Here is a 16,705-nt window from a genome sequence, read left to right on the forward strand (position 1 = left end):
TATGTTCTGCATTCACTTCACACTCATAAAAAAACTTGAATGCCATCTACACCCTTCATATTCGGATTTATTGCCTAGAGCCTCCACCTGCTGCTATCTCTAACTTTGAGAGGAGGAATAGTGAGAGCAGAGAAAGCTGACACAGCCAGGAGTTCCTAATCTATATCATGAGCAACAGGAAAGTCAGATGTGTGAAGCAGTTACACAGGTGCTGCAGCAGCAAAATGGTAATTTTTTTAAATATTTTATTTTGAAAGTTGCTTAAAGGAGTTGTCCAGTGTAAGAAGAAATATCTACAGCTGTGAGGCACACATTGAGGCAATTTCTAGTCCCTACTAAAACATTAAGAAGCAGAGGAGAGTCAAGTGGTTACATGAACTATTCATGAACACCCATTCCCAAGAGGGAATTCAGGGAAAGTGTGTGCAATACGAGCTGTTAAGTTTTGGAAGTTTGCAGTAACGGCAGATTTTTCTTCTTAGACTCATTCACCCTTTTAATTTTGCATTTAGACAAAATGGCAATAAAAATAGTGCTGATGTATCTATAGCTATTAAATAAATACAACATATGTAGGGTTTATTATATAAATCCTACCAGACTAACGGACATGTGTGTACATTTTTTAAAAAGTATGTTCACCCGGGTTAGTTTTCCTCAAATATGATGCTTTTCTCCAGTCCATTTTTAGTTTCTATTTTCTTAGCACTTTTGAGATTTCTTAGCCCAAAAGTCTGCCCATATATTCCGTAGCTCTTCTCCATGATAATGATGCACTGTGACAACTTTCTTAAATTTGCAATGGTTGTAATGAACCTTGAATCCATTAAATACACCTCTAGGGGGTTCACTGGGTGGAATATGGAGCTCATACAAGCAAATTCCCATAAAAGCATCTTCCATGGGGATGACCCTAATCTCTTGGGCCACATCATAGATTTTCTTTGCCATGTCAGCTGAAAAGACATATCCAGGACCAGAGCAATAGGGTGGGTACGTATTATTTGGATATATTTCCTTTGGTACGTACCATTTATAAGATTTTATCCTCAAAGGTCCAGTATTTACAACTAGGGCTCCAGTGAAGTAATTTTTCCGAACTGGTAACTTTGGGTAAAGAACATTATGAATCAGGTAGTCTACATTAAGAAACATGTCACTGTCTATCTTCATGACATAACTGGCAGAAGGACAGAATTTGGTCACCCACTCCATACCCATTAAGGATTTCAAAGTCAAATTGTAATATGTGTCCATGAAGTCTTGTTGTACGATGTCACCAAAGGTCGCACTTTCCTCTTCTAACAAATCCTGGGTTCGATCAGGATAGATCTTAGGTAAACCCACTAGAAAAATCCTGACCACCTCAACATCATAAATACTTTCATTACCCCATGTTTCTCTAATTGTGTGTCTAGACTCCAAGTCCTGGCACTCTGCAATCACCATTATAACAAGGAAAGGCTTCAGATTCTTGCACTTGTCCGGCTGGTTAATGAGGAACTTGTATGGAAATGGGTACGGAGGAGACAATGGGTGCTTGAATGCTGGGTAAGTTAAATTATTCACAGGTTTCTTTCTCTCCTGTAATTTAACAGAATATTGAATCCATTTGTTGATCATTTTTATTTTTCTTTTGTAGCACAGTAAATACCCAGACATTAACATCAGGGTCATGAAGAGCAGGGCAAGAAATTTCTGAGAGTGAATTCGTCTATTCATTTTGCTTCCAAAGATGCAGATCTCATAAGATTTCTGTAAAAATGAAAATGAAAATGTTAATAAAAGAAAAATTCAAGAAAATCTTGGAGAATAAATGTCAACAGTCAATATTATCTTTGGTAGTAACATGAAGGGGCATAAGTACAACCGATGCAGGGGCTGCAGTCGAACCCCCTGAAACGTATACAAAAATCGATTTACTTTACGTATTAAGGGCTCATTCAAATGTCAGTGATTTCTCATCAGTATTTGTATGCTAACACCAGGAGTGTCTCCAAAACACAGACCAGGCGTCAATCTTTCAATTATAGGTTTTCTCTGTGTGTTCCAATGCTGTTTTTTTGCATTAAAATATTGATGAAAAATCACAGAGACGTCTGAATGAGTCTTAAGATCAATACTATTAACTTCCTTTGCAGCCAATTTTCTTTTTTGCACTTTTGTTTTTCATCCCCTTCTTCCAACTGCCATAACTGCTTTCTGCACGATCAGTTGTAGACCCTTCATTTTACCATACGATGTCCTGGAAAATGGAATGGGAAAAATATTTGAAATGCAGTAAAAACAAGAAAACAATGTAATTTCACCACCATTTTTTGTCTTGTTTTTTTTAAATCTTGAAATTTCTAAAAAAAAAAAAAGAATTGTATTGTCATTTTCTGAGACCCTTAACGTTTTTTTTTAATTTTTCAATTGATTGAGCTGTAATAGCTTATTTTTTTGCAAGGCAAGCTCATGGTTTTATGAAGACAATATTGGGGTACATATAGTACCCCAACATGGCAGTCATAGGGGTCTTCAGCAGGCCATTTGCTGCAATGGTAACTCATTGGCACCTTGGAATCACAGATGTGTCCCCATAATGCTTGCCCACAAAACTGCGCACCTGGAAAGCTGCTGTCAGAGATTGGCAGTGGCATGTAAGGAGTTGATAGCTCTGTCTCATTTCACACACTGCTGAAGACTCAGTGAGCCAAGCAATACCATTTTATGCTTTTTCTGTGTAAGGATCTGAGCTCAGAGCACACAGCATAGTGATAGAAAAAGGACTTTTCGATTGTGGTGTTCTAATTCAATGCTGTTGAAGCACATTGAAAATGGGAGTGATGGGTGGCGTGACTAGCTGCTGACATGAGAGGACGCATCTAGTGAGAGCTTCACACTGAACTAAGTTTACTACCTATAATTCTGCTGAAATCTGGGTGAGGAAAGTATCCAGAGATAGCTTACATTGTGGGCTTCCTGGAGAGCAACATTATGAATAGGAAGAGGCAATCCATGGCTCTGGAAAAGCTCCTGGAATTTGCAAGGCCCCTGACACAAAATGGCGCCGGCCCCTCAGTACAACAGCAGGGGGAGGAGGAGACGGCATGTGGTGACACAGAGGGAGATGCACTATAGGAAGAACCTGAGCTGATGCTGAAACAGGTCTCTGCTCAACTATTGTCTGCCATACAAGCGTCTGCCCTCTCTCTCACCGACAAAATTAATGAGGTAAAAATCGATGTGGTGCTGCTGAGACTTGATCTTCAAAACCTGCCCGAGCGGGTAAAAGAAGCTGAGACCAGGGTGTCTGCACTACAAGACACGTTGGCTCCTGTGGCAGGTAAGCACTCGCATCTTGAAAAAGCTGCTGATATGAGGTCAGAGAGGGCCGAGGACTTAGAAAACCATCTCTGCCAGAATAACTTAAGGATTTTGGGTTTTCCTGAACGTGCTGAAGGCGGGGACCCCTGTACTTTTATCGAGAACTGGATTAAATTTACATTTCCGAACGACAATCTATCAGCTGCATTCACCATTGAACGAGCCCACCATGTTCTGACGCATCCACCTCCACAGGGAGCCCATCCCAGAACGAGGAGAAATGGTCACATCTCTCTTCATTGCTAGAAAGGTGATTGCCACCAAATGGATGGATAGGCACCCACCAAGTTGTTCCATGTGAATTAGATTGACAAATGCGATGCTATCCTTTGAATCTTTTATCTATGAAAACAAGAAATGTCCAGAGAAATTTGATAGAGTTTGGGGACCGTGGATCAATTCCACTCACACGGGTGGTCCTCCCTAGGCCCTTAGGGCCTCTTTGCGAGACTTGGTTGAAGATTGGGGTTAAGGCCTTTGATAACATAAAGATAGTTCATTTTCCTCTTTTATATATTACTGATGAGTACAATAAGATGTACAATAAGATGCGAGCGTTTAAAAAACTAATATTTATTGATTTGAGATAACGCGATGATTTGGACTTTGTAACCATTATTTGATTTCTGTGATCATTAGAGTATAATTCTTATGAGAATTGATGTCACTGCAATGTTGGTTGTATTTTACTGTTATTCGGTTCAAATCTTTCAATAAAATGAGTGGTAGACTCTATGAATACTAATCCAGAAATTCAAGTGATATACAGTGGGTACGGAAAGTATTCAGACCTCTTGAAATTTTTCACTCTTTGTTTCATTGCAGCCATTTGGTAAATTCTAAAAAGTTAATCTTTTTTCTCATTAAAGTACCATCTGCACCCCATCTTGACCAAAAATAACCAGAAATGTAGAAATTTTTGCAAATTTATTAAAAAAGAAAAACTGAAATATCACATCACATGGTCATAAGTATTCAGACCCTTTGCTCAGACACTCATGTTTCAGTCACATGCTGTCCATTTCCTTGTGATCCTCCTTGAGATGGTTCTACTCCTTCATTGGAGTCCCGCTGTGTTTAATTAAACTGATAGGACTTGATTTGTAAAGGCACACACCTGTCTATATAAGACCTCACAGTGCATGTCTGACCAAATGAAAATCATGAGCTCAAAGGAACTGCCCAAGGAGATCAGACACAGAATTGTGGCAAGGCACAGATCTGGCCAAGGTTTTAAAAGAATTTATGCATTACTCAAGGTTCCTAAAAGCACAGTGGCCTCCATAAATGGAAGAAGTTTAGGACCACCAGAAGTCTTCCTAGACCTGGCCATCCTGCCAAACTGAGCAATAGTGGGAGAAGAGCCTTGGTGAGAGAGTTAAAGAAGAACCCCAAGATCACGGTGGCTGAGCTCCAGAGATGCAGTAAGGAGATGGGAGAAAGTTCCACAAAGTCAACTATCACTGCAGCCCTCCACCAGTCGTGCCTTTATGGCAGAGTGGCCCGACGGAAGCCTCTCCTAAGTGCAAGACATATGAAAGTCCGCATAAAGTTTGCTCAAAAACACATGAAGGACTCCCAGACTATGAGAAATAAGATTCTCTGGTCTGATGAGATGAAGATAGAACTTTTTGGTGATAATTCTAAGCGGTATGTGTGGAGAAAACCAGGCACTGCTCATCACCTGCCCAATACAATCCCAACAGTGAAACATGGTGATAGCAGCAACATGCTATGGGGGTGTTTTTCAGCTGCAGGGACAGGATGACTGGTTGCAATTGAAGGAACCATGAATGCGACCAAGTACAGAGATATCCTGGATGAAAACCTCTTCTAGAGTGCTCTGGACCTCAGAATTGGCTGAAGGTTCACCTTCCAACAAAACAATGACCCTAAGCACATAGCTAAAATAACAAAGGAGTAGTGTTGAGCCACCCCCGTAGTGTTCGAGTTCGGTTCAGTTCGTCGAACACCCGTGTGTTCGCCGAACTGTTCGTCGAACTGTTCGTCGAACACCTTCGAACACCGTTAAAACCAATGGCAGGCAAACAAAAACACATAGAAACACATAGAAAACACCTTCAAACGTGTCCAAAAGCTGACAAACTGCTCAGAAGACACAACTAACACATGGAAAAGTGACAAGTACATATAGTCATGCGAAAAGAAAAGAGGTGGAGGAGTAAAAGGAGGGGGAGACACAGATATAGGCATGTCATGCCCTTCTAAAATCCAAAAAGTGAGAAGCCGACACGTTCAGTCCGCTCCTGCCACCTCTGTGTCGCCGGGTTTGTGCCAGAGCCGCGGTGAACCCTGACGGCCAGCCCCCCTCTCCCAATACTGGTGCCTGTCCGCTGGTGGGTCGAGCGAGCCCCCCTGTGGTGGAGGCAGCTCTAAGCTTTTTAATTTAAATTGTCTCTCTAATTTGAATAAATACACTTTAAATCCATTTACAAGGATCTATTGGAGGGCAAGTCTCATGCCAGCAGCCGCGTAATTCCAGCTCCAGTAGCGTCCACTAAAGCTGCTGCAGTTAAAAAGCTTTTATAAGGATCGAGCTCGGCTGTCCACCGCAAGGCATCCTACTGCCAGTCCGAGCCCCTATGCCTTGGGGTGCCTCCTGATGCTCTTCACTGAGTATCCCGTGGTCCCGAAGCATTTCCTTTGAAAAAATTAAGTGTCCAAACTACAGGTGGTGTAGCTTGCTTAACAGCCGGGATAATCCGCTGACTAGCAGACACTGCTACTAGGCACAAAGTATTTCCTGGGCTAGATGCAGTTAAAAATTTGTAATTAGATACTCTCGTTGGATGCTGAGAAAGCATTCCATAGAGTCTCCTGGCACGCCATATATGATTCTCTTAAAAAGCTTGGGGTAGGGGTCTAGGGGACCCTTTTATAGCCAAAATCACGACCGTGTATCGCAATACGTCACCTAGGCTGAAGATAAATGGAACTGTAGCACCCTGAGGGCTCGGTTGCTACAGAGGTATTGCACCTCACCCAGAGGTGTGATATCTCACTCTCAGGTAAGGATGTAGTGTGGATCAGGACCTGACACCTGCATGCATTACACCACATTGCCGTGGGGCAGGGCGACCAATATGCCCCTGAGATGGGCACGACAGTCCCTGTCCCTGGCTGGAGTGGGGGGAGGGAACACTGAGGAAGGGGAACCCTGTAGTGCAGGAGCAGGGAGGAAGCAGTTCCTGGGTGCATTGAGAAGGGAGTATAAAAGGTGGGCACCATCTTAGTTCAGTGCAGAGAAGTCTGAGCAGAAGTGGCAGGGAGCAGGGGCTCTGCATGAGCTCTGCTCCGGAGGCGGGCCTAGTAACAGAGGCCCAGGCCTGGAAGAGGGAGAAGGAAGGAAGAGGAGCGGAGAAGGCTCCAGGAACGAGGAACGAAGGGATCTCAGGGGTGCGGACGGGCGAGTCGCCACCGCACGCCCGAATCCAACTGCGTGGAGGGGTCAGGCCAAAGGGGGAGACCGGTCCCCGAAACTAGTGGAGGCAGGAAACGACCCTCAGCTAGAAACAGGAGGCTGTGACATTTTATGTGGCGCAGCCCCTCGCTACACCCGCTAGGAAGGCACCACATAGGGTCAGGGAAACTGGCGCCAAGTTTACCAAGAGGAGGCCCGAGGCAGCCGGGCAGAAGGGTTGGTAAGAAAGGCCAGACAAAGGACACACAAAGGGGGTCCTGTGAAGCACTCCAAAGTTATCTGGGAGTTGTCTGAGCCCCTCACCTGGTGAGCACAGTACGACGTGGGCAGCCGTTACCTGCAGACGTGGTCTGGATAATAAGAACTGTGAGTAAAGGCCCTGGACTGCATCACTGACTCCGTGTCATTACTGCTGCTGCCCTGCACCATCACCCCCATCCTCCGCATACACTGCCCTGAGGCTATACTCCTCCCGTGGGGAGTTATGCTACGCTCTGCTGCACCCACAACACCAGCCTCAGCGGTCTGCCCTGCAGCGGCGGTTCACTCTGACCGCAATCCACGGGTGGCGTAGTCGGACATTTAAATATCAAAACCACATAAATAGTTCCGCCACTGGTTTGACCACCCTGAGCCACGGAACCGGGTAGCTGCCACGAAGACTACAGCCACCAGCATCCACCAAAAAGGGTCCGGCTCCGGGTGTCCCAAGGCCCAGGGGGTGCATCAGAACATTTTCATCACCTTTCACAATCACCAATGGGACAAGGCAGGGATGTCCTCTGTCCCCTCTCTTATACATCCTAGTGACGGAGCACCTGCTCTCATCAATTCGCCATAACCCCAATATTAGGTGGATTGAGGTGGGAGGCACCGAGTACAAGTGCTCTCTATTTGCTGATGATGTCCTAGTATATATCACTCAATCACATATATCCATCCATGCTGTTATGGCTGAAATAGATCACTTTGTTACATGGTCAAATTTTAAAATCAATGCAGCGAAGTCTGAGGCCCTCGATGTCTCCCTCCCCAAATCCATATAGGATTCCATCCAGTCCAACTTTCCCTTTGCCTGGCCCTCACAGGGTATCAAATACTTAGGAATTCCTATTCATAGAGACCTCTCCCATCTATGTTATCTTAATTTTGGGCCCTTTATTGAACAACTCCATACAGACCACGGTTGGCAAGTTAGAACTGTAAGATTCACTACGTGAACCACTGGTGTTTTGTGGAAAAGCACATGTACACTGTGTTCCAAATTATTATGCAAAAAGTGTTTAGGAGTGATAAGGGAAGAATTTGTTTGTTTGTCAGTTAAACTCATTGATGGTGATGTGTGTCAGGGCTCTTTATATCACTGTAAGCAATTGCAGACACCTGTGCTAATTAGTTTGGCAGGTGTGTCCAATGAAAGGCAAGACTACTTAAGAAGGCTGTCTCACATTATTAAGCAGCCTACATTTTCTGCCAAAATGGGAAAGAAAAAGGATGTGTCGGCTGCTGAGAAGCAACAAATTGTGGAGTGTTTAGGTCAAGGCATGACTACAATCAACATTGTGCAATGATCAGGATGAAGTGTCTTGGCAATCAAGAAGTATGTAGCTGATTCACAGTACACACGTGTGCGTGCTGATAAGGGCAAATTGAGGACTCTTTCCTACAGGCAATTACGTCAGGTTGAAAGAGCAGCGGCAAAAAAGCCTTGTCATAGCAGCAGACAAGTTTTTGAAGCTGCTTGTGCCTCCAACGTCCCCCGAACAACAAGATGCAGGGTCCTTCAGAGGTTTGCAGCTGTGCATACGCCATCCTGTCGACCTCCTCTATCCACTTCACACTAGCAGAAACGGCTCCAGTGGGCCAAACATTACATGAAAACTGATTTCAAAACTGTTTTGTTCACGGATGAGTGCCGTGCAGCGCTCGATGGTCCAGATGGATGGAGTGGAGGATGGCTGGTTGATGGACACCCCACGCAAACACGGCTACAGCGCCAACAAGGAGGAGGTGGAGTAATGTTTTGGGCTGGAATCATGGGGAGAGAGATTGTCGGCCCCTTTAGGATCCCTGAAGGCGCTAAAGATGAACTCCATAATGTATGTGGATTTTCTCAAACAGCACTTCCTGCCATGGTTCAAGAAGAAGAACCGTGTATTTCACAGCAAGATCATTTTTCTGCATGATAATGCACCATCTCATGCTGCACATAAAACATCTGCATCTCTGGCTGAAATGGGCATAAAAGGGGACAAACTTATGGTGTGACCCCCATGCTCCCCTGACCTCTACCCCATTCAGAACCTTTGGAGCATCATTAAAAGGAGTGTCTATGATGGCGGGAGGCAGTTCACATCTAAGCAACAGCTCTGGGAGGGTATTCTGTCCTCATGCAAAACAATTGAAGCAGAAACCATCCAAAACCTGACAAATTCAATGGACGAGAGAGTTCAGAAGCTCCTTTCGAACAAGGGGTCCTATGTGAAAATGTAACATCACCTAGAATAAAGTTTTGAGTTGAAAACTGTTTGATTTCAGTTTCTAACAACCTGCTAATGCTTATAATTTCAAAAATGACCATTTTTTTGGTCTTTATTAAAATGAAAAGGTTGATCGAAAAGTTTGGGGGATCTAAGAGTGTGGCAACCCAGTAGTCATGATTACTTCGAATTCTGACAATATGAGGGTCATGCTGCAGGTAGTGCAGCAAGAAGGCACTTATGTGTCTTGCGCATCTCGGAGCCCCAAAATTATTTTCCGGGCTAGATTCAGCTAAAAATTATTATTAATTTTAAATCTGGTGAAGCTTTAGTATAGATGGCCTAATAGGATCAGTGCTGCACACTGCTACAAAGCCCAAATTATTTTCCAGTCAAGATACAGATAAACATGATTAGTAATTTTAAATCTGGTGGAGCTTATTATAGATGGCCTAATAGAATCAGTGCTGCACACTGCTACAAAGCCCAAATTATTTTCCAGCCAAGATACAGATAAACATGATTAGTAATTTGAAAGCTTAAAACGGTTGGTAGGGTGATTTTAACCAATCATCAAGCTTTTACTCTCCCCAGGATGACACAGGGGTAGAAAAGTCGTTTCGGATCCATGATTTGTTCATCTTTATGAACGTGAGTCTGTCTACATTATCAGTGGAGAGCCGCGTGCGCTTATCTGTCAGCACACCACCAGCAGCGCTGAACACACGTTCAGACAGAACGCTGGCTGCGGGGCATGACAAGATCTCCAAGGCGTAAGTGGCTAGCTCCGGCCATTTATCCAGATTGGAAGCCCAAAAAGAGCAAGGGTCCAGTGACACAGTCGTGGCTTTAATGTTTACTTGGAGATACTCCTGTACCATAGTCTCTAGGCGTTGACTATGTGTCAGACTTCTTGTCTCCTGTGGCCTTGCAAAGGATGGGCTAAAAAAGTGGTGAAATGATTCCGCAAAATTGATGTTACCAGCAGATACTGTGGTTCTGTTACGGTTTGAGTGCTGAACACTTGACGGTCCCACGGTTGGCAAGTTGGAATTGTGAGATTCACTACGTGCACCACTGGTATTTTGTGGAAAAGCACATGTAAGATTCTGCAACAGTCTCTGCTGATACTCCTGCATGCGTGCATCCCTTTCTATGGCAGGAATAATTTCTGCAAATTTACTTTTGTACCGGGGATCTAACAGTGTGGCAACCCAGTAGTCAGGATTATTTCTAATTCTCACAATTCGAGGGTCATGTTGCAGGTAGTGCAGCAAGAAGGCACTCATGTGTGTTGCGCATCCAGGAGCACCAAGTCCCTGTTGTGTTGGTGGCGAGGTAACAATCATGCTTCCTTCCTCTGTCCTCTCCCCCCAACCTCGCACAACAGAAATGTGATCAAGGTCTCCCTCATCTGATGAGTCTTCCATCCGTTCGTCCTCCACTTCTTCCTGGGTTCCTGCACCTTCCTCACTAGTTTGGCTGCTACCATGCGCCCTGGTAAAACCATCTCCCCCACCCTCACATGCCTGCCGCCTTGGTGCTGCCGACCGTCTGGACCTTGCAGATGTTAGCCCTTCCGCATACAACTCCTCCTCCTCTACTTCCTCCACCTCCTCTTGTGCCACCACCTGACTCTGAATTCTGTTTAACATGTGCTCCAGCATGTAAATCACCGGAATAGTCATGCTGATAATGGCATCGTCAGCACTAAACATCTTCGTCGCCATTTCAAAACTGTGCAGGAGGGTGCATATTTCCTTGATCTGAGACCACTCCTCCAGCGTGATTTGCCCCACCTCTGGATCTCGTTGGCCCAGGCTATACGTCAGAACGTATTGCACCAGGGCTTGTCGGTGCTGCCACAGTCGCTGCAACATGTGCAGAGTTGAATTCCACCGGGTAGGCACATCGCATTTTAGCCGGTGAAGTGGCAGGCCCAACGACTTCTGTAGAGATGTAAGTCGCTGAGCTGCGGGATGCGAACGGCGAAAGTGAGCACACAGCGACTGTGCCCTCTGCAGAAGGCCATCTAGTCTGGGATAGTGGGCTAAAAATTGCTGGACAACCAGGTTCAACACGTGAGCCATACAAGGCACGTGTGTGACATTGCCCCGGCGAAGGGCCGCACCCAGGTTTGCAGCATTGTCGCACACGGCCTTCCCTGGTTTCAGGTCCAGTGGAGACAACCATTCATGAAATTGGTTCTCCAGAGCTGACCACAACTCCTCAGCTGTGTGACTCACATTTCCCAGACATTTCAATGTAAAAACCGCCTGATGACGTTGAGCCCTACTGCCAGCATAGTAAGGAGGTGTGCAGGATCCCTTCTGCGCAGTTAGAAAGCTTGTGGCATGACCAGACAGGCTTTGGGTGCAGGTGGAAGACCGAGAGGAGGTTGAGGAGGCAGAAGCAGTGGAGGAACTTTGACATAAAGAGGATTGACGCACAACTCGTGGGGACGGCAAGACTTGGACAGCAGCCCCTTGTCCTGCTGTCACCATAGTTACCCAGTGCCCAGTCAGCGACATGTAACGCCCCTGTCCATGCCTACTCGTCCAAGTGTCTGTGGTGAAATGCACCCTGTCACACACAGAGTTTCTCAAAGAAGCGGTGATGTTGTGTGCGACATGCTGGTGGAGCGCAGGCACACCTTTCTTTGAGAAGTAGTGCCGATTGGGCATCTGGTATTGGGGCACTGCGACGGACATAAGGTCTCGAAAATCCTCTGTGTCCACCAGGCGGAAAGGCAGCATTTCTGTAGCCAAGAACTTGCAGATGGTGAAATTCAACCTCTTAGCTTTCTCATGGCTAGGAGGAAATGGTCTTTTACTTGTCCACATCTGAGGGACCGAGGGCTGGCTATTGTGCTTAGACGGGGTTGATAAGGGTGTCCCCGGCAAACTGCCGGTCTGTGAGGAAGATGCAGGCGGACATGTTAGGTTGCCTTGATCCAAAGGTGGTGCTATCGATGTCGAACAGCGCTCAACACCAGCTGGTGTTACCACCTCCAAAGAAAATGATGACCTGCCAATCACGCTGGCTGTTGCGGGTAAAGAGGTGGCAGGTCTGCGCCCCAAAACAGGTGTGACTGCTGTCCCCCCAGTCACAGAGGATGAAGAGGCCGCAGATGCACAAGATATGGCAGACGGTGGTTGGCCCGGCCGGCTAGGCCGCATTGTAGCACACTGAGCTTCCCACTGCAACTTATGCTTCATGTCCATGTGCCGGTTCATGCATGAAGTACTCAAACTATGTATTTTTTGGCCTCTACTTAGCTTTTGCTGACAAATGTTACAGATAACACGAGTTGGGTCATCTTTATCGATCTGAAAAAATGCCCAGGCTATGCAAGGCTTAGCACCCATGCGACCTGAAGAGCCACCACGACTTGTGGTGAGAGGCAGAGTTGTGTTTGAGGATGCAGTTGTTGACGTGCTTACAGTACTACGTCTCTGTCCAGGAAGGCGCAACCTGACCTCGTCGTCACTAGCATCTTCTTCCACCTCCTCTGCTGACCTCATCTCTTTGCTGACTGTGGGTTGACAGTAAGTGGGATCTCCAACCTCATCATCATCACCCTGTGCGTTATCACACCCGTCATCCTCAGAGCCAACCTGTTCCTGCCCTGACAAATAACTAAAGTTGTCGCTCCAATCAGGTATTTGAGTCTTATCATCGTCTTCCTCATTGTCTCCACCAACAGGAGTTACAGTTTGGGAATGAGGGTCTACATTATGGTCAGAACCTTCTGCGTCTGGTCCTGGATCCGACTCATAAACATTCTGGGCATCAGTGCAGATCATTTCCTCGTCTGGATTCACAGAAGAGCTGGAGTCGACCTCTGATTCCCAGGCTATAGTATGAGTAAACAGCTCTGCAGACTCAACCATCTGTTCTACCTCATACTCAGACGGGCAGCTGGAGATTTGGGAGCTGTGAGGAAGCAAGTGCGATTGGGGTGACACCTTTGAGGACTGGAGTATTTGTGATGTTGAAGTTGATGTGGAGGAGAGCCCACTTAAAGGAGCACTTGATATCCGTTGAAGCACCTGCTGTTTTTGTGCCTCATCTGGAATTTGTAGCGATTGGCGTGGCCGTAAGAAAGGGATCTTATCACATTGTCGGCTAAAAGAAGTAGACATTTTAGTTTGGCTGGAAGATGGTCTTTCTTTTGCAGATGTTACTGTTGCTTTAACACCTACCCCACGGACACAACCTTTTTTCCCCTTCCCAACACGCCTATTCCCCTTTCTACCAGCAGCAGGCCTTTTTCCACTCATTTTGGTGGTTAACTAATTAACAACTCTGGAGTTGTTTGCACAAAAAAAACAATGCATGGGAACCGAGCAGAGCGGAGTGGCCAAACTGTGGTATTAGGCCAAAACTATTGGCTGGGTTAGATGCAGAAAAAAATTATATTCAATTTGCAACCTGATGGAGGTCAGTATAGATGGACTAATAGAGAAAGTCCCACACACTGCTAGAAGGCCAAATATTTTTTCAGAGCTAGATGCAGAAAAAAATATATTCAGTTTGCAACCTGATGGAGGTCAGTATAGATGGACTAATAGAGAAAGTCCCACACACAGCTAGAAGCCCAATATTTTTTCAGAGGTAGATGCAGAAAAATTATAATCAGTTTGCAACCTGATGGAGGTCAGTATAGATGGACTAATACAACAAGTCCCACACACAGCTAGAAGCCCAATATTTTTTCAGAGGTAGATGCAGAAAAAAATATATTCAGTTTGCAACCTGATGGAGGTCTGTATAGATGGATTAATAGAACAAGTCCCACACACAGCTAGAAGCCCAATATTTTTTCAGAGGTAGATGCAGAAAAAAATATATTCAGTTTGCAACCTGATGGAGGTCAGTATAGATGGACTAATACAACAAGTCCCACACACAGCTAGAAGCCCAATATTTTTTCAGAGGTAGATGCAGAAAAAAATATATTCAGTTTGCAACCTGATGGAGGTCTGTATAGATGGATTAATAGAACAAGTCCCACACACAGCTAGAAGCCCAATATTTTTTCAGAGCTAGATGCAGAAAAAAATTATATTCAATTTGCAACCTGATGGAGGTCAGTATAGATGGACTAATAGAATGATGCTATGCCCAAAAGATTTTACTTCACTAGGTGCAGTAAAAAAATTGGTATTCTATACACAGGTGGTATATCTTGCAACACAGATAGGCTACTCCACTGACTAACACACTCTGCAATAGGCCAAAAAGGATTAGCTTTGCTAGATTCAGCCAAATGCTGTGAAAAAAACTTGCACAGCACTGGCACAGACCTGCCTGGCAAAAACTGATAGGAACTGATGTAACCTAGTCCTGAAAAGGACTCCAATTACAATTAGTCTTTACTCCCACAATCTATCTATTTAAGAGCACAGACCTGCCTGATAAAAGTCGTAGGAAATGCTGTAACCTAGTCTTTAAAAGGACTGCAATCACAACTATTCCCTACTCCCAAGCTATCTGTATATTTGTGCGAAAATTGGCTTGAAATTAACAAGGTATAGCGCACACAGCAACAGCGGTGCCGTCTAACACGCAGCTGCAGCAGTGAGAAAATGGTGGCGACGGGGAAAATGGCTTGGTCTTATAGGGCAAGGACATGTGACATACACTGCCAATGACACATGCCCTTGCTTGTGTGAAAAAAAGCACTTTGCTCCGTGTGTGCGCTGCTGCTAGGCTGACAGATTGCACCTCCCCACTGTAAATGCGGGAAAGAGAAAAAAAAATGGAGATCTTCATTGTTCCTGCAGAGATCCATCCCCTGCCCCTCCCCCCACCCCGCTGTACACTCAAACTGCGTATTAACATTAATTTTCATCATTACTGAGAAAAAATCCAGTTATGATTTTGGTGCACGAACAGTTATCGAACATAACCTCGAACAGCCAAATTTTTCTCAAATTGTTCGTGTTCGCCGAACGGCTCGAACACCGCCCAAAACAGCTCGAATTTGAGATTGGCGAACAGTTCGAGTAGAACAACGCTCATCTCTACAAAGGAGTGGCTTCAGAACAACTCTGTGATCATTCTTGACTGGCCCAGCCAGAGCCCTGACCTAAACCCAATTGAGCATCTCTGGAGAGACCTGAAAATGGCTGTCCACCAATGTTCACCAACCAACCTTTCGGAACTGGAGAGGATCTGCAAGGAAGAATGGCAGAGGATCCCCAAATCCAGGTGTGAAAAACATGTTGCATCATTCCTAAGAACACTCATGGCTGTACTAGCTCAAAAGGGTGCTTCTACTCAATACTGAGCAAAGGGTCTGAATACTTATGACCATGTGATATTTCAGTTTTTCTTTTTTAATAAATTTGCAAAAATTTCTACATTTCTGTTTTTTTTTCAGTCAAGATGGGGTGGAGAGTGTACTTCAATGAGAAAAAAATTAAGGTGTGAAAAATTTAAAGGGTCTGAATACTTTCCGCACGCACTGTAATGCAGTAATAGCTGCATTTTTTCACAGTGTGTGAGAAAGGAGGGTCATTATTAAACCTCTCATTGCTAATATTGAAATTCATACCAAAATCCTGATTCAAAGCTTGTTGTGTATCACTGAAAGTGTGGTACCTGTATTTTGAGACACACAAGCCACATTTTTTAATCTCCAAAATTCTGAGACCTAAATACAACTGTTTAGGTACCAAAGTGTGTATGTTGGTTAAAATAATTTTTTAGCCCGCTTCATTGCTCTAATAGTCTTTTAACAAATGCTAACACACATCACCTGAATACAGTGATCAGTTGCATGTGAATGCAGGCCACACATCTCTGCCCATTGTGTTTCAATGTGCTAGACAGTAGTTCTGCTGTTGTCGAGGCTGCCATTGCTGGCCATAAACTGCCACACATTTCCTTGCCAGACTTGTCCTAACTCTATACCGTGCCGCTCCTGCTGCAGCCACTGTATAGCCACACCAGTTATATATCTTGTGGCTGCCCACTGTGTTTCATAGTGCTAGACAGTACTACTGATGCTGGGAAATGTACTCTCTTGAGGGTACACAGACATGAAACAGCCACCAAAATAGGGCATATTTTTTTAAAAGGCCAATAATAATAGTATACTTAGCATTCTTTGCTTCATTTTAAGTATACAGTGGTGGCCAAAAGTATTGGCACCCCTGTAATTCTGTCAGATAATATTCAGTTTCTTCCTGAAAATAATTGCAATCACAAATTCTTTGGTCTTATTCTCTTCATTTAATTTGCTTGCAAGGAAAAAACACAAAAGAGAATGAAGCAAAAATCAAATCATTGATCATTTCACACAAAACTCCGAAAATGGGCCAGACAAAAGTATTGGCACCCTCAGCCTAATACTTGGTTGCACAACCTTTAGCCAAAATAACTGAACAACCACTTCCGGTAACCA

General features: G+C 44.7%; 1 protein-coding gene across 1 annotated transcript in view; it reads right to left on the reverse strand.

The window, feature by feature from the left end:
* Positions 1-244: 244 nt before the first annotated feature.
* The window catches only part of LOC141165347 (beta-1,3-galactosyltransferase 1-like), a 48,595-nt gene continuing 32,134 nt past the window's right edge, over positions 245-16,705 (reverse strand). The window contains exon 2 of the mRNA XM_073650944.1: positions 245-1,755. Within this exon, the coding sequence (XP_073507045.1) occupies positions 703-1,755 (1,053 nt within the window). The 3' untranslated portion in view covers positions 245-702. The remainder of the gene's footprint in view (positions 1,756-16,705) is intronic.

Source organism: Phyllobates terribilis, unplaced genomic scaffold (assembly GCF_046119375.1).
Source record: "Phyllobates terribilis strain yellow unplaced genomic scaffold, ASM4611937v1 Scaffold_11__3_contigs__length_659146591, whole genome shotgun sequence".
NCBI lineage: Eukaryota > Metazoa > Chordata > Amphibia > Anura > Dendrobatidae > Phyllobates > Phyllobates terribilis.